The sequence below is a fragment of the Herpailurus yagouaroundi genome, unplaced genomic scaffold (genome assembly GCF_014898765.1).
Source record: "Herpailurus yagouaroundi ecotype Mexico unplaced genomic scaffold, PumYag 196, whole genome shotgun sequence".
In the NCBI taxonomy this organism is placed as follows: domain Eukaryota; kingdom Metazoa; phylum Chordata; class Mammalia; order Carnivora; family Felidae; genus Herpailurus; species Herpailurus yagouaroundi.
The window spans coordinates 21,227,804-21,246,186 of NW_024412427.1; the positions used below are offsets into that span (position 1 = coordinate 21,227,804).

General features: G+C 37.1%; 1 protein-coding gene across 3 annotated transcripts in view; it reads left to right on the top strand.

Annotated features, from left to right (window-relative positions):
• Window positions 1–18,383, top strand: part of PLCB1 (phospholipase C beta 1) — a 709,896-nt gene that overhangs the window by 492,552 nt on the left and 198,961 nt on the right. For all 3 annotated transcript variants that reach the window (XM_040447660.1, XM_040447662.1, XM_040447663.1), the window contains exons 7-9: window positions 229–304; window positions 7,998–8,098; window positions 9,525–9,691. In XM_040447660.1, coding sequence (XP_040303594.1) covers window positions 229–304; window positions 7,998–8,098; window positions 9,525–9,691 — 344 coding nt within the window. The remainder of the gene's footprint in view (window positions 1–228; window positions 305–7,997; window positions 8,099–9,524; window positions 9,692–18,383) is intronic.

The window sequence follows — 18,383 nt, forward strand, 5'->3', positions numbered from 1 at the left end:
GGTCATCACCTTTGCCTCAAAAGGTTGATTTTATATTAGATGTTGTGATTTTGAAAAGCACATACATAGATCTTTTTTAGAACATATATGCAGATGCATGAAGCAATGCATATATTTTAATTCTTTAAAGATGAATGACGAGGAGGTTTGATTCAATGGGATGTTTCTAATGGGTGTCATCGGTAAGTGTGTGGTCCATATCTCATGTGTTGTGACTTCATTTCACAGCATATACCGCTTGTTCTCAGCAGACCGGAAGCGAGTTGAAACTGCTTTAGAGGCTTGTAGTCTTCCATCTTCAAGGGTGAGCATGTTGCTTTTCTGGAATTAGTAGTATTAAACAGCTGTAATAATCATACTGAAATATAGCTTGCCCTCATATTACCCAAACATTTTTTAAGAAGTCCTTAGGACTTAATATTAATATTTACAATACATGGGGCCACTGTAATTATATTTTCTTTCATTCCCATAAACCCAATATTTTATCTACAAAGATCCTTGTTCTTTGTAAATAGTAATTTTTTAGAAACATCTAATATAAAAAGATATGGGCCAAAAAGTATTATTGTTAAGAATTTAAACTTCTCATATTAACAAATCCTTTGTTGATGTCCATTGAGACGTTAGCTAATCAGTATGGATTGTGATTAGGAAGATATTTAAAATATCGATCCATCTTATTCTAACCATTTAAAATGTCTAGTTTTAAGACTTGTAGGTTAATAAGAAATTAACATGAGAGTACATGTTTATAAATAAATATATTTACATTCTCTGCTGGGCTGTGCTCACACAGTTTTTGCATGGAGGGATGCAGAATGAATCTGGAGACTGCCTACTTTGCTCATAAGGTGGTAAGATAGAGGAGAGAAGAGACCCAGCACATTCAAGGCACTCAATGTATGTTGCCCACCTAAAATAATTTGCCTTCATTTCAGTGCAGTCCTATATAACTGGCTCTAAAATGATTTGTTACCATTATTTCTGGGAGAGCAGTCTATTATATAAAATCTTTTTCTCAGGCTATATGCAGAACTCGCCTTTCTATTGCAAATTATTTTTATCCTAGTATCTAAGCAACAAGTAAGCTCTTTCCCAAGGATAACACTTAAACTATAGGAAGAACCTTCTAGCCTCTTGAAACACTCTGGAAATGTTCAGTTTGCACTGAATGAAGTTGAGAAACCATTCCTAAACTTGTTAAGTTATGAAAAAGTATTGAGTCTATTATTAAATGTAACAGCCCATTCTTATTGTCAATACTTTTTAGGAAAATGCAGTTTATTAAGAACTTCAATAGGTAACAGAAAGAAAAAGAAGAGTGCTCCCCCACTCTGAGTTTCCTGCTATAGGTGGAAAAAGTGGGTGATGCTACAAACCTGGACAGAGCCATGGAAAGGCTCCCCCAAACATGTTAACCTTCCCTTGAATATGTAAACTGAAATGATCGAATTTGCTCATTGTTGCTCTTTCCTAGATGCTTTGGGGTAGGAAAGATGTGCCAGTTCAGGTCCCATCATTGCTCAACAAATATTTCTTGAGCTCTTATACTACCTGCCCTCAAGCCCTGAGAATGTGTTAGTGAACAAAACATAATCCTAGGATCCAAGGACCATACAGTTTCCGGGGGTGCTCCTCAAACACGTGGATTGACATATATGTAAATGGGTGGGGGGGGGCTGGGGGATTGCTGTGAGCAAAAGGAATGGAGTGCTACCATTGTGAATAAGGGAGAATCAGTCCAGAAAAAGGAAAGAGTATGTGCTAAAACCCTGAGGCTGGAACGAATTTACTGGTCTGAATAACAATGACAAAGACTTCTGCATTTAAGCACAAAAAAACAAAAAAAACAAAAAAAACAAAAAAAAAAAAAAACAAAAAAAACAAAAAAAAAACTTGAAGGATGAATTTAGAAAACCATGAAATTTTTTTTCCTCTGCAATTACTCCTGATTTTACCTTTACTGGATAACATCTTGTGAATATAATGCTCAAAAATTTTAACTTACTATAAGTCTAGCTAAAGGAAAGAAAGAATAGAAATTGAAGCTGAATAGAAAATCAAATCCATCAAGCAATTCTCTGTAAATTGCAATTTTCTAAACAATTGGATACTGAAAATTCAGTCAATAAATATAAATTGAGTTTTTACAATCCACTATGTCTACTATAGGATCATGCTTTCAGACCAATATCAGCTGGAGACATTTTAAAAAGAAAATGAGATTCAAATAAGAGTTTTGTTAAAAATGAAAAAAATATTTATATTTAGTAAATTAGATGTTATGACAATTTCCTGAAAACAAATTGGAGATTAAAAAAAAACAATCAGCCTCTATAATGAAGTCTTAAAAGATCATTATTCATAGTATAGTAAAGTATACTTTACTTGGGGGACTTGTAGAATTAGAATGCTTTAAAAAGATCTAAAATCCAAAGACAGGTTAAGAGCTGGGAAATAAATGTTTCCATGAACTGATATATTTTAAAGCCTTGTAATTTCATATCTACAGAACAGTGATTCTGGAAAAAAAAATACACTAATTAGCAAAACGATTCTGGATATACTGACAAGAGGTGTTTCAAACACCCCACAGAAGAAAAGGCTACATAAATGGTAGATAGGGCCGCATATCTGGGAGCCTCATTTCATAGCCAGTGGTCGTTCAGACTAGATTTAATTGTGTTCTGTAAATAGTACTTTACCAGAAACACAGTGGATATCCTGTTGAGATTTTTTAAACATTATCTTTGTGCACATTGTTAGGAATAATTAATGCACTTGAAGTTGTATCCTGGCCAACTGGATCCACTGGAATAACACATTCCTTTAGAGGGTACTCCTTTAGAGACTACAGTTGCTTGCCAAAGTTACCTTAATTGTTAAAAAGTAGCACTGTATCTAAAAAGAGAGACAAAGCAATTACTGTCTTTCTATTAATAACCCAAACATATTTTCCAGGGAGACCTTTGAACACCTTTCCATATTCAGAAAATTACCACTTTACCCATAAACTTTTTGAGAACTCAAAGTGGTTTTCTTGAACCAAATTCCCTTTGACTTAAGACTTATTAACTTGAAAAAAGTTCAGTGACATTTGGATTTGTATTATAGTCACTGCATAGCACTGTCACTTTTTTAAAAAAAAATTTTAATGTTTATTTTTGAGAGAGAGTGAGACAGACTGCAAGTGGGGGGAGGGGTAGAGAGTAAGGGAGACACAGAATCCAAAGCAGGCTCCAGGCTCTGAGCTGTCAGCACAGAGCCCCACGCAGGGCTCGAGCTCACGAACCCCACGAAATCATGACCTGAGCCGAAGTCGGACGCTTAACCAACTGACCCACCCAGGTGCCCCTAGCACTGACACTGTAATGAACAAGATAGGAATAAATCAATGGATAGTTGATCCCTGAACAACACAGATTTAAGTCACACTGGTCCACTTACATGTGGATTTTTTTTTCAGTAAATACAGTACAGTACTATAAATGTATTTTCTCTTCCTTGTGATTTTCTTTGTAATATTTTCCTTTCTCTAGGCTATGTCATTGTAAGAATACAGGATACAATATATATAATACACAAAATCTGTGTCGATCGACTGCTAATGTTATCAGGAAGGCTCCCAGTCAACAGTAGGCTGTTAGTAAAATTTGTGAGGGAGTCAAATTTACACATGGATTTTTGACCATGTGATGGAGGGTCGGGACCCCAAGCTCCTGCATTGTTGAAGGATCAACTGTATTAGTTTTAAATAATAAAGTTGACTATAGTTATGAACTTACATATAATGCTAAGGCAAACTGTAACTATTTTGGATTTAAAGAATACTGTAAATATTACTGGAGAATACAATAAATAAAATGTAAAAATACTTCTCCCAGGATGACTGTAATATGTTGTCTTTCTCCTATGACTTATACCCAGCCTATAAATAAAAAATATAATCATTTATGTAGCTGTGACTCTGTCTCAAAATTCTGTCTTAAAATTACACTAAGAATTTGGTTTATTATGAGTAATTTACTTGTGATTATTTCATGTACTGTATGGCCAACTCAACTTTTGCCTTATAACTTTAGAACAAAAATATTAAGAATAAATTGATGTGAACATTTAGTTTGCTGGATTACAGTGTGACTTATGGAATCAAGTGACCTGGGTTCAAAGCCATAGCACCTACACACACACACACACACACACACACACACACACACGGGACCTTAGACAAGTTTTGCAACCTGCCATGTCCCTAGTGTTTGTATCTGAAAAGGGTCACTAGCCATGCCAACCATATAGAGTTGACACGGGATCAAATGAAAACATACAAGTAAAGCTCTGTGTGCATGGGGGTGCCTGGGTGGCTCAGTTGGTTAAACATCTGACTTCAGCTCGGGTCATGATCTCCTGGTTTGTGAGTTCAACCCCTGCATCAGACTCTGTGCTGACAGCTCAGAGCCTGGAGCCTGCTTCAGTCCTTTGTCTCCCTCTCTCTCTGCCCCTCCTCCACTTGCTCTCTCTTTCTCTCTCTCTCTCTCTCTCAAAACTAAATTTAAAAAATTTAAAAAAATTTTTAAGTTCTGTAAGCATGGCACACAGTAAGTGCTCAATATATATTAGTTCTTATTATCCTCTGAGTATTTTTTTTCACATGCATATGTATATGTTTTTTTTTTTTTCCTTTTCCTGTTTTTAATTTGGTATGTGAATATGTGATAACTATGTCTAAGGAATCTGGAAATGCAAATGCTACCAGTACTACTATTGAGGTTTTTTTTTTTTTTAATTTCCCTTTTGAGATTCTTTGGATACAAGCATGGAATTGAAGCAACTTCATTTTTAAAGTTTGCAATACTTTTCTGGAAAAAATGGGCCTGATTCAGACTACATTACCCTTCTTAGTTTTCCTTCCAGAAATTTCTTTTTCTTTCTTTTTTTTTTTAATTTTTTTTCAACGTTTTTTATTTATTTTTGGGACAGAGAGAGACAGAGCATGAACGAGGGAGGGGCAGAGAGAGAGGGAGACACAGAATCGGAAACAGGCTCCAGGCTCCGAGCCATCAGCCCAGAGCCTGACGCGGGGCTCGAACTCACGGACCGCGAGATCGTGACCTGGCTGAAGTCGGACGCTCAACTGACTGCGCCACCCAGGCGCCCCTCTTTCTTTTTTTTTAAGGTGGCATGAGAAGGGGAGGGGCAGAGACAGAGGGAGACACAGAATCTGAAGCAGGCTCCAGGCTCTGAGCTGTCCGCACAGACCCCCACGCAGGGCTCAAACTCACAAACTACAAGATCGTGACCTGAGCCGAAGTCAGGAGCTTAACTGACTGAGCCACCCAGATGCCCCTCCCTCCAGAAATTTCGTATAACAATAGCAAAGATAATCAGTGATGATCTGTTTTGTATTGGAAGCATGATGTGAAGGGCCAAGTCTTGGACTACAGGACAGGAGACCTAAGGTCAGGTCCCATATCCTGGGTTCACCAGCAAACATTAATTAGGTGGCTATTAAATGCCTGGCAGTGTGCTTAGGACACAAAGGAGTTAAATAAAAGATAGTCACTCCACTCAAAAACTCAGTCTAGTAGAAAATCAGACATATAAAAAATATGGGGAAAACTGCATGATAGATGCTATAATGAAGATATATAAATGTGGATTGTGGAAACAAAAAAAGAATACACCATCTCTAGCTAGTGTGGTCCAGCAAGATTGCAGAAGAGTATTTGAATAGTGGGCATGATCTTTAGAATGTTAGGCCGAGAGCTTCCTCCTGCTCAGATAGGACAAAATGAATCTGTTACATCCACTTTACCATCCAGGAAAAGAAAATATATGAATGAGATTTGTGAATTTCAGCCCTGTTTAAGATGTAAGGAAGTAAGACTTGTCCATAGCTTTTCCAAAAATAACTCCCCTATATCCTTTCAGTTTAGCTTTCATAGATGCTCATTTTAACTCATGTTTCCAAATTATTTCTTCTCCCATTTTCCTATACAGACACCAAAGACTTTAGGATATCCTCATCAGTCAAACTGGGCAAAGAAAAATGAGACAAAGAAAATCAGCTGTATTGAATGGGTTTTTTTTTTTCCTATGTGCTAACATCTAACTGGCAATGAAAATAATATTGTGTTTATTGAGATTATCTCATTAATATTTTCTCTTTAATAGAAAGTCCTAATTCATAGCTGGCAAATAAACAATGGTCAGAGTTTTAGGAAAGCATATTATGGTCTGAAATTATGTGTATGGAATCTTATATAAATGACTTCAGTTGAATCTGATTATCCTATGGGAATTCTATTCTATCAACTTCCACCTTTCTCATAAATTACATTTATTTACTTAGTAAATATTTATTGTGCACTTACTGTATGTTACACACTGCAATCACAGCAGTTAACAAACAACACACAGGTCCTAGCTTGTGTAGTTCTTCAGGTTAGAAAGAAATGGAACCATACAGCCGGGAGCACAATACAGTTAAAGAGTGTTGAAATATGACACCAGTGAAACCTAATGGTAGCACAGAAGGGAGACAAAACCCAGTCCAGGAGGAAGAGCTTTTAAACTAACGCAAGAAAGGAGAAAAAAAATAAGAGGTTTGGATCATTGCTGCTTAATGGACCTTGCTATGTGTAATGCTGTATGTGTTGTTTGGTTATATCAAAGTTCTGTTTTGCAAAATAGATTTTGTTCCTGCTCCATAAGTGGATTTACTAAAGGAAATATTATTTTATTCATTCATTCCACAAATATGACACTCGTGCTGTTTGCCAAGTAGTGAGCTAAGGTCTTTTATCTGTTAGCAAGCAGTGTACAATTTCAGACAACAATTTTAGGTATTTCAATAAAAGTACATTTCAAAACATATGCATATGGTAAAAGGAAGGGGTGTTTTTGGTTTAAGGGTTTGAAAATAAAAATAATTATACAAACACTTAGCTGAAATAGGAAAGCAGCATGAAGAATGTCCTTCCTGTTAACAAAGGCTTAAATACATGCTTCCGGTTTCCATGGCAGCCCGACTAAACAGAAAAATAAGTCATAGAAATGACTTTTTATCTCAATGACTTGGTTCCCAAACAGTAGGACCAAGAAAAGTCTGTGAGAAATAATGACTGGTGCTGTCCTACTTACAAAAACTGTTTTACAACTTATCAGATTACTTAAACCGGAAGGAACATTGTTTGAAAAAAAAAAAAAGATACAAAATTCGAATTTATGTTTTCATTTTGAAAATGTCTGTCTCGGGGCGCCTGGTGGCTCAGGTGGTTGACTGACTTCGGCTCAGGTCATGATCCCACAGTTCTTGGGTTTGAGCCCCGCATCAGGCTCTGTGCTGACAGCTCAGAGCCTGGAACCTGCTTTGGATTCTGTGTTTCCTCTCTCTCTGCTCCTCCCCCTCTCATGCTCTGTCTCTCTCTCTCTCCTTCAAAAATAAATTAAAAAAAAAAAACTTAAAAAAAAAAAAGAAAATGTCTGTCTCGAGTTTCTTTGCTCCTCAAAAAAAAGAATTCATTCAAACATCTGCTAAACAGCACATAAACAATGTGACTTCTCTTTATGCCACTGAACAGTTAAAAGTGGTGAAAATGACCAATTTTATGATATGTATACTTTATGACAGTTTTTTAAAAAGATTAAAACTAAAAAAGAAAAAAATGCCTAAAAGGAAAATCTGCTAAACAGACCCTGTTTGTGCTAAGTCTAACTTACTTGTAAATGTACTTTAAAAATTGCCTTAAAATCCCTTTAGAAGGAGAAAACTCTTAAGCTTAAATTATAATGAAAAAACAACAGAAAGTTAGACTTTTGATAGCTCAAAGCCAGTGTCCAAATGAACTCTACAGCTAGCCTCATGATGTTTTCTGAATGTTCACCCTGACCTCAGAGAGAAACAGGAAGGAAAAGAGAGACAAGAAAACAGGGAGGGGGGAAGATAGAGAAAGAATGAGACATTCTACTGACCATGTTGCTTTATTTCCCAGAATGATTCAATACCTCAAGAAGATTTCACTCCAGAAGTGTACAGAGTTTTCCTGAACAACCTTTGCCCTCGACCTGAAATTGATAACATCTTTTCTGAATTGTAAGAGAACACGTTCTTTTAACCCACTTTTTCTTGGCTTGCAGAGGTGCTCGGGGTGGCTCGGGCAGGATTTTGAGCAATAGAGGGATATGGAAGAACTCTTTATGCACCGTGTACGATAACAGCTCTTGTGTGTAATTTGTTGGGAGACCACCAACATTTCTACCCCTCATGTGCAACCCCTGCTTCTAATGAGTGAAAGGTTGCTGTGATTTGTTGCTGGACGTTCTTAGTTTACAAATCATCTGGGGCTCTGTTTGATTTGAAGATTATGGCTAGAACACAGCATCTTGGCTCAGTGGAGGTATATCCATGGTGCAGGAAGAACTCTGACCTGGGGACCGGTCAGGTCACGTCTCTGAATCACATTAGTGAAATGAGAACTTTGGATTGCTAAGAACTGCCCCAGCTGAAAATCATTTGCTTCTATTTTAGAAAATTCATAGGCATTCCTTTAAAAAAAATAAATGAAAAAAATAAATAAAAGAAACAAACCAAAACACCAGGGCAAATGCAGAGCAGCAGCAATTCACCTTTCCTAGTATACTGAAATCTACATGACAATAGAAAATCAATCCCAAATTGATTGACAAAATAAGGATGTTTATTATGTGGAAGACAAGCGAACAGCGCTAAGAATGATGCAGGATATACTCACTTTGTGATGTTTATTGCCATTAACTGTTTATTGAACATCAGCAATATTTGCACCATTGAACTTGCTTTGGGTTTGTCAACAGGATTGAAAAGGGAAGTTTGAATCATACTATGTTGAAGATTTATAGACTTTTGCTGAAACAAAACTTTTGACAAGAAAAATGTACCCAGATTGTTTACCTTTTTTTTTTTTTTTTAGTAATGAGTAATAAATACATCTCTAAACAATTAAATGGGATATGGGAATTTGATGACTAAACCATACATTTAGCATCATAATAAAAAAAAACAAAACACCCATACCTCTATGTTCAGTTGAAAGTGGTGCATCCTTAAGCACAAGATGCAATGTTTTCCTCTGTGAATTTTCTTATGAATCCAGTATGGTTCAAGGCCATTGCGATTTAGTGGCAGTGATTGCAAAACATACTTGCAATATGTTTTATTTTTTAAAAATTGCCTTAAAATCCCTTTAGAAGGAGAAAACTCTTAAGCTTGAATTATAATGAAAAGGCAACAGAATTTTCTTATGAATCCAGTATGGTTCAAGGCCATTGCGATTTAGTGGCAGTGATTGCAAAACATATTTGCATCCCATAGAATACGGCAATTGTGATGGAGCAGCACGTTTTTAGGGCAAGATAGGATTTCAAGATAGCTTGCTCTTTCCAGGTATGGCAGGGTTTTATTTCCCTGTAGCTAAATGCAAATATATGAATGAAACTCTGTAGACAAATATTCTAATTTCTTGGTTTTTAATTGCTTTTAGTGGTGCCAAAAGCAAACCATACCTTACAGTTGATCAGATGATGGATTTTATCAACCTGAAGCAGCGAGATCCTCGGCTAAATGAAATACTTTACCCACCTTTAAAGCAAGAGCAAGTCCAAGTACTGATTGAGAAGTATGAGCCCAACGATAGCCTTGCCAAAAAAGGTCAGTCTACTTTGCCCCACACTGTAGGGAAGCTGGTTTCTAATTGTCAGTGGGTCACCTTTTGTAGGTATCCACAACAAGGACTATTTAGGTCCCATGTTTATATGCCTGCTTTCCTTTATGTCTTGAATCACTAGTGGTTCAATTAGAGATAGAATTTTTTAAAACTTCAGTGTCTGGTTATGTGTATGTGTACATAAAACATTTTCTTAAATGTCATTTGTTTTATCTTAAATTTACCTAGTGACTGAATGCATATTTCTTGAACAAGAAATCCCATATCTTTAAATTTGTCTTTTTGGCTCTATTTCTAGAAGTTCTATAAAATGACCCATAACTTTTCCTAAATCTTTAAAACTACAGAGACTATTTAATCCATTAGACCCTTGTCTTATTCTAATTTACCCTACTGATGAATTTTTCCACTTATAGAAATACAAAATTTGGCCTTTTATCTAAGAAACAAAAAAATCAGGGATGACTGGTGGCTCAGTCAGTTGAGCATCCAACTCTGGCTTAGGTCATGATCTCACAATCCATGAGTTCGAGTCCCTCATCAGGCTCTGTGCTGACAGTTCAGAGGCTGGAGCCTGCTTTGGATTCTGTGTCTTCCCCTCTGTCTGTATCTCCCCCACTTGTACTCTGTCTTTCTCTCTCTCAAAAATAAATAAACATGAAAAAAATTTGTTTTAATCAATGTTGATAGCAAAATTTATTAGTCTAATAATTGATCAGAAAGATAGTTCTACGTTGCCTGGAAGTTCTTAAGAAATTTATGTTTTTGATTCTGGAGAAATGAATTGACAAAATAAGTTCCTGACGATTTACTTGCTGGGAGTTTTCAGTTATATGTGGCATCACAGTCCCTGAATAGGCCCTTCGGCTTTCTCTTTACTACCAAGACCAATTCTCACCTGGACTGAAATAGCTTCACCGAGAAAACTGGTGTGTTATTACTGATTTGTGTGTTGCCTAGATATTCCATAGAGAGGAAAATAAAGTACAATTAACTAACTATTAAGAAGAAATTAATTGCATATTAATATGCAGATAGTTCATAAGTAACAGAAACAGCTCTAGCAAGCTCAGAGTCGTTAATAAGTATGGTTATCATAAAAATAGACTAAAAAGTCTTTTAACCTTTGCATTTATTCTGGAACTAGTCCTCTAAATGAAAATAAAATGCATTAATTAAGTATAAAAGTAAACTATTATCATTAATTTTATTCTGCATGTTACTAGTTGGGAACTTACAGATGAAATTTTTTTTTGGGGGGGGTGGTTTTTGTTCATTTTCTTGGTCAAGCACTTTGCCTTTGTTGTTGTCATCATCCCTGTCACTGCCATGAAGGTGAGGTTGTTAACGGAAACTAGTGATCAACAGTGTGTGTCGGCATTGCCAGGCCCACCCCCCTGAACCTAGTTACTCCTGACACCCTTCAGTCCCTAGAGCCACAAAGATGGGATTTCTCTTTATCATTATGCAAAGAGTAACTCCTTGCAGATTTCTTGCCCGGGCAGCTTGACAGTTCCCTTCTGAAATCTGAACTTCACCAAAAATAACTAGCACAGTGTTATAACAAAGCCAACAAGACCTCTAAAAATGGTTAGCCTGTGACACAGAAGAAACAAATAGCTTTCATGAAACCAGTAAGACACTTCAGAGACCAAACTTTGCCCCTCTCTCCACTGTTCACACCACACTGCAGATGGTCCGTGCCTCAGCCTGCATATGACACTTCCATCCATCACTCTCTGATGACCTGAAGGCAGTAAAAGACTCAAAGAGAAAAATTTGTGACGGATTATTGTAAAACTCTATAATCCTGGAAGAACTGATTTTGATTCTAATGGAAATTAAGATGATATGTCTTAGCATTTGCAAGTTTATTTAGTGCTGTCTTATGGAAACACTAGCGATGAATTCCATAATCACGACAGGCACATAGGGGCACCTGGGTAACTCAGTCAGTTGAGTATCTGACTCTTGATTTCAGCTCAGGTCATAATCCCAGGGTCGTGGGATTGAGCCCCTTGTCAGGCTCCACACTGAACATGGAGCCTGTTTAGGATTCTCTCTCTCTCTGCCCCTCCTCTACTCACACAGGTGCTCTCTCTCTCTCTCAAAATGAATAAATAAACATTAAGAAGACCTAACAAACTTTAAAATAAATAAATAGATAGATAAGTAAGTAAAATAGCAATTTTGGTTTTTTCTACAACTTCCTTTGATATGGATTACAAGCCTCCATGTCAGCCCTGATGTGATTTTTTTAATCATGGATTTCATTTCTTTTTTTTTTTTTTTCTTCTTTTTTTTAATTTACATCCAAGTTAGTTAGCATATAGTGCAACAATGATTTCAGGAGTAGATCCCTTAATGCCCCTTACCCATTTAGCCCAGCCCGCCTCCCACACCCCCTTCAATAACTCTCTGTTCTCCATATTTAACAGTCTCTTATGTTTTGTCCCCCTTTCTGTTTTTATATTACTTTTGCTTCCCTTATGTTCATCTGTTCTGTGTCTAAAAGTCCTCATATGAGTTAAGTCATATGATATTTGTCTTTCTCTGGCTGACTAATTACGCTTAGCATAATACCCTCCAGTTCCATCCACGTAGTTGCAAATGGCAAGATTTCATTCTTTTCGATTGCCGAGTAATACTCCATTGTGTGTGTGTGTGTGTGTGTGTGTATGTATATATATATATATACATATATACATGTATATATATCTCACATCTTCTTTATCCATTCATCGTGGATTTCATTTCTTAGCCCAAAACTCCTGTAAGAAAATGAACTTGAGAGTCCTTTATTTTTTTTTTAATTTTTTTTTTTCAATGTTTATTTATTTTTGGGACAGAGAGAGACAGAGCATGAACGGGGGAGGGGCAGAGAGAGGGAGACAGAGAATCGGAAACAGGCTCCAGGCTCTGAGCCATCAGCCCAGAGCCCGACGCGGGGCTCGAACTCACGGACCGCGAGATCGTGACCTGGCTGAAGTCGGACGCTTAACCGACTGCGCCACCCAGGCGCCCCGAGAGTCTTTTAGTTTACTGCTTCAGCTCTATGTGAACAAAGACTAGAGAAAAGTATTTTATTGTGTTAACTATTATTTCATTGTCAAAAGGATAATGATTTTGAAATCTTTATTTGTAGGACTAAGAAATTGCTGAGTTAGACCTCAGTTGGCTAATAACTAAGAGTTTTAATTATTTTTTTCCAAAGATGAAAATCAATTTTAACATTTGGTTTTGCTGTTCACAATATTGGATGTTTGACTAGGAGTTTTTCAGAAACTTTTTTTTTTGCATCTTCTTTATTTATAAGGTAACTGAAAATAAAATCTAACAAAGTACAATTTAAGAAAGTATTGTTTAGGGGCGCCTGGGTGTCTCAGTCGGTTGGGCGACCGACTTCGGCTCCGGTCATGATCTCACAGTCCGTGAGTTCGAGCCCCGCATCGGGCTCTGTGCTGACAGCTCGGAGCGTGGAGCCTGTTTCAGATTCTGTGTCTCCCTCTCTCTCTGACCCTCCCCCGTTCATGCTCTGTCTCTCTATGTCTCAAAAATAAATAAACGTCAAATTAAAAAAAAATTAAAAAAAAAAGAAAGTATTGTTTAATTTCAATATGATGACTGGTACGGATCTACAAGAAAATTAACTTTCATTCATTATGTGACTTTCAAAATGTACGTTATTATTTTGTAAAAAGCAAACCAAAATTTTGAGGTTAAATGACTTAGCTGAGATCTTGTACCAAGATGCTCTTCTAGAGAGCAGAGTTTTTAACTTCCAGTCAACGAGTTAATACATTTTGATTAATAAACATGTAAGAAAATAAGTATTATATTAGTAGGATATAATTATTGCAATTACTAATTATTACTATATTATGATAGTACATTTTAATATGCTTATATTACTAAGTATCCTTAACATAAATATGGTATAATAAGATAGAAAATCAGTGTACTACATTATAATTTTTTCTGCTACTTTTGTTTTGATTGGTTCCTCAAATGTGCACAAGCATTAGTTAAATTGACCTACAGATTCAATTCAAATTATCTGAAAAAAGCACTTCCATATTGCTTATATTTGTTATAAAATGCTAAGAATAAGATGCATCCACAATATACATAAATAATAATATAAATAAATTCTCTGCTATTGAGAAACTATTTTTAAGTAGGTGTTAAACAAGTAAACTTTACACAAAGTTGACATATGCTAATGTTTAGTTTTTATATGCACTTCCACGTAATTTTTACATAGAAGGTAATCTAAAATTAAATGAAAAATTTCCAATATGGCCAAAAGCCCAAATGCTTAAACCGTACGTTAGATAACTAAACATAGATGTGTGAAATGAAACTCCAGAAGGGATGATGGACTTTGACGCTTTGTGGGCCTGCTGTCATTGGCATGTGGGCCACATTTCCATGCTGGAATTTTTGTTTCTGCAGATGTATATACTGGTTATAAATAATCACAGGGTCTCTGTGCAGTATAAGGCCAAATGTACACATATTTGGGTTCCACAAAGAAAAAGTTTAAATCTTGTTGCAGAAAATACTGTTCTCAAGGGAGTTCAATTTATTTTTACTATTGAAAATCACACTTTGAAGAATGCCATGGCCCCAGATCAAGGAATGTTTCTTCCTAACCATGTTGTTTGCATTGGAACAAAATGCTTAATGCTAACCCATGCTTAACACAGAAATACATAATGACCCCTGCCTCTTCTAAACCGAAGGGTACTGCATGTCAGTTGGAAGACTAATGTCTCCCAGAGTTTTTCTTTTCTTTTCTTTTCTTTTTTTTAAATCATTTACACTCTGTAGAAGGAAGGCATTGAGTAAAATTAGCATGAAAAAGAATAAAATGATGCCTTAGGTAACAGACTGAAGATTAAATTTAACTGTTCTGTCTGTAAAAGAAGGCAAAAATTCATTAAAAAAAAACCAAACCCAGAGAAAATGGTTGAGTTTTTTCATATTTTTATCCTTCTGTGAAGAGCAGGTGTTCATGAGTATGTGTTAAGCAATTGAATTAATATATCAGATTATAATATTACCAGCTGTTTCTAACTACATTCCTTTTTATCAGTAGCTCTTCCTCTTAAATTTTTATAAGGTGTGCTGTACAAAAGCTTCCCTGCTTTGTTGCAATTAAGTCATCAAAATGAAGCTATATAATCTCTTTTAGCAGTTGATCAGTACTCACTGAGTTAATAGTTTAATAGTTAAAGTGAACTCAAAATAATAATAGCAAATGGATTTGGCTTCAGGCAAAGCAAATAGAAGTTCAGGTATAGTGAGCATTTTGCCTTAAATAGACCTATGCTGATGATTACATCAGTAGAAATAACTATTGTGTATACACACACACACACACACACAAATATATGTATCCATTAGACTCTCCTAAAATTGAACTATATTATATCATTATTGTCAATAGCAAGAAGCACCCAGAATGTGCTAGAAGTAGCACTGGACTTGGAAGTCTTGCAGCCATAGTATTAGGTGGAACTCCTTCAGTAGAAAAATGACAGAAAGTTAACTCAAATTGAAGCCCAGAAAGAAATTTATTGTTGCATATGAACAAAAAGTCAAGCTGTGTTTCGTGTTGATCTCAGCTTATCAATAACCAATATTGTGGTAGGACCAGCACTTGTGGTTCTTACTATGATTTCAAGATGCCCGTAAGCAACAACCATCAGGTAATTTGGGAAAAAAATAGATGTTTATTACTTATAAGACCTGAAAATCACACAATACATTTGGGGCCACACAGGGAGATCACTTATAGAGAAAGCACACTCACAAGTCTGGGTTCTGTTTTTATAGGGGTTGAGGGTGGGCGTCTGGGGTTTCATGGGCTTACTCTACTGGTGAATTTAAAACATAAGATCAGGAAAAGACAAGTGGCCTAAATGGCCAGTTATTGAAATCAAGCAAACTTTCTAAATCAAAGGAGTGTCAGTGTGGGGAGGTGAGCTGGCTCCCTATCTAGCCATGTGGCTGTCAATTGGTTTATTCATGATAGCTGTCTTTGAAGTGGGTGTCTTTTTGAAATGGATGCCTAAGCCATCAAAGCTTAAGTCAGGCACTTGCACTACAAAAAATAAAAGTAAATAACAACAACAACACTATCAGGACTCACACACTACAAGGTGTTAATGACTTCAAGCATGACTACATCAAAGGGCTCCAATGATGTCATAAAGAACTGTCTTTCTTCCTCTCCAATCACTTTCTTTCTACTGGCTGTAATATACCAGCGTGGGCACACTCTCCTAAAGTAACAAGAAGGCCACCAGTAGCTCCTATACTGAAGTTACTTTTACTCATATTTCCAACAAAATTACCAGAAACCTGAGCCTGTCTTGAGTCACCCAAGGCCACTACTGAACTAGGATCATCATGGCCTGGAGAATAGAGTGCAATAATTAAACAGACTTAGGTCACATGACTCTCCTTAGAGCCAATGAGGGGTCCACTACCCATACCACATGGTTTGGACTGACAGTAGGAGTGAGGTTGTTCCCTGAAATTCAGTCCTGGTGTGCTTCCCAGAAGAAGGAGCAAAAATTCCCTGACCGGGCAGATAAACTCAGCAGATCCCCCTAAAACTGGGTCAGAAATCAACAAATCATCACCACTGTTTACCTCACCTTAGGAAACCATTTAACCTCTTTGACTTATCCTACCCTCTAGTTTTCTCATTTTTTGAAAAAAAATCCCTGAGAAATTACTGGGAAAATTAAGTAAATTATTTGTGATAGGAGGGTTGCATGTATTAACTGTTGGCCACAAAACCTTTGCTGACTTGAACTATGAAAAGTGGTAATTGGTATTTATAACAAATTATTTCTTTTTTTTTTAAATTTTTTTTAAACGTTTATTTATTTTTGAGACAGAGAAAGACAGAGTGTGAACAGGGGAGGGGCAGAGAGAGAGGGAGACACAGAATCTGAAACAGGCTCCAGGCTCTGAGCTGTCAGCACAGAGCCCGACGCGGGGCTCGAACTCACGGACCGTGAGATCATGACCCGAGCCGAAGTCGGACGCTTAGCGGACCGAGCCACCCGGGCGCCCCTATAACAAATTATTTCAAACCATTTTTGGATCTGGAAGTGCGATTCACAACATTCGGCAGGGGCATTCCTGAATGTTGCTGTCTCTTGGCCAACAGGCTTATTTCACTTATTGCAAATAATAATAAATTAGAATCTTTGAAGATGAAAACTGAAAAAATATGGCAAGTCCTATCTGTGCACAAATGTTCATTTCTGACTCAATCATTCTTTCATAAATATTTTTATTAAAATAAAATTACAGTTAAAATGTGAAGATTTACACTGGAATCTTACCATTTACTTCATAACTTAATTTTCCTGGTAATTTTTTTTAATGTTTGTTTATTTTTGACAGAGAGAGAGATAGAGTGTGAGCAGGGGAGGGGCAGAGATAGAGACACAAAATCCAAAGCAGGCTTCAGGCTCTGAGCTGTCAGCACAGAGCCCGACGTGGGACTCTAACTCACGAACCATGAGATCATGACTTGAGCCAAAGTTAGATGCTTAACTGACTGAGCCACCCAGGAGCCCCTTCCTGGTAGATTTTTTAAAAACAATTATTTTCCCAGCACCATTTCACTTTAGTCTAGGTAGAAGTCATTAAAAAATAATGACTATTTTTATTCATGTCTACTGTCTATCCTTGAAAGATCAAACATGCCGTAATTAAAGGGAAAGGCTGGCATAGTGTTATTGTTAAACCAGTTAACCTCAGGCAAATGACTTGACTTGCTGGAGCTTCAGAATTCTCATCTGTGAAGTGGGATGATACCAACCTAGCAGAACTAGGTGCTCTTCCCATTCCCCTGACACTCATGGTTCCAACAAGTCAGCAGTCCCACTACAACTCTCCAGAACTTTCCCACAGCCCAGCTACAGTCAGCCTACAAGTGTTGGGACTTCATGGTCCCAAGAGTGGTTTTCATTCAGGAAGTAGTACCTTATCCCCCTTGCCCCTTATGCGGGATGGTTTTGAGGCTTGTTCTCCCAGAGTTCCCCAATGGGATTGGACCCTAGTTGCCTACAACTGTAACTTGGTTGATAATGTTCCCTTTACTAGGCCACCTTTCCTTCCTTCCCTTTTCATTTCTCCACTCCTCTACTGTTATCTCCTGGGGTTGCCTCCCAAATAAGTTACTTGCACTGAAATCCTTGTCTCAAAGCCTACTTGTAGAAGAACCCCAAGATAAGCACTTTTCATAAATCGCCCTCAGAGTCAGAAGTGAAAAGTGGACAAGATTAGAGTAGCTGAGCATTGAAAGAAAAAAAAAAAATGGGAGGAGGCAGTGCCCATGGCCTGTCCCTTCCAACCTGTCATAGGACTGTTTATTGTTACCATTCATGAAGGTCTGGCTGGCGGCCTCAAATCCTGGGCTTTCCTGTCTATGAGGGACCTAGCTACTTAGCCCAAACTCTCAGACCAAAGACGAGGCAGCTAAGGAAGGACAATATTGAGACTAGGACCATATTTCCTGTGCCCTAATGCAGTGTCCTCCCTAGCACTTCCGGCTCTCACTTGGGGCCCACCACCAGGATTTGCTGAGAAAGGAGATACAGGTCAACTGTTTAGAAGTTAGCAATTGGCATCCACAAAAGTCGTTTT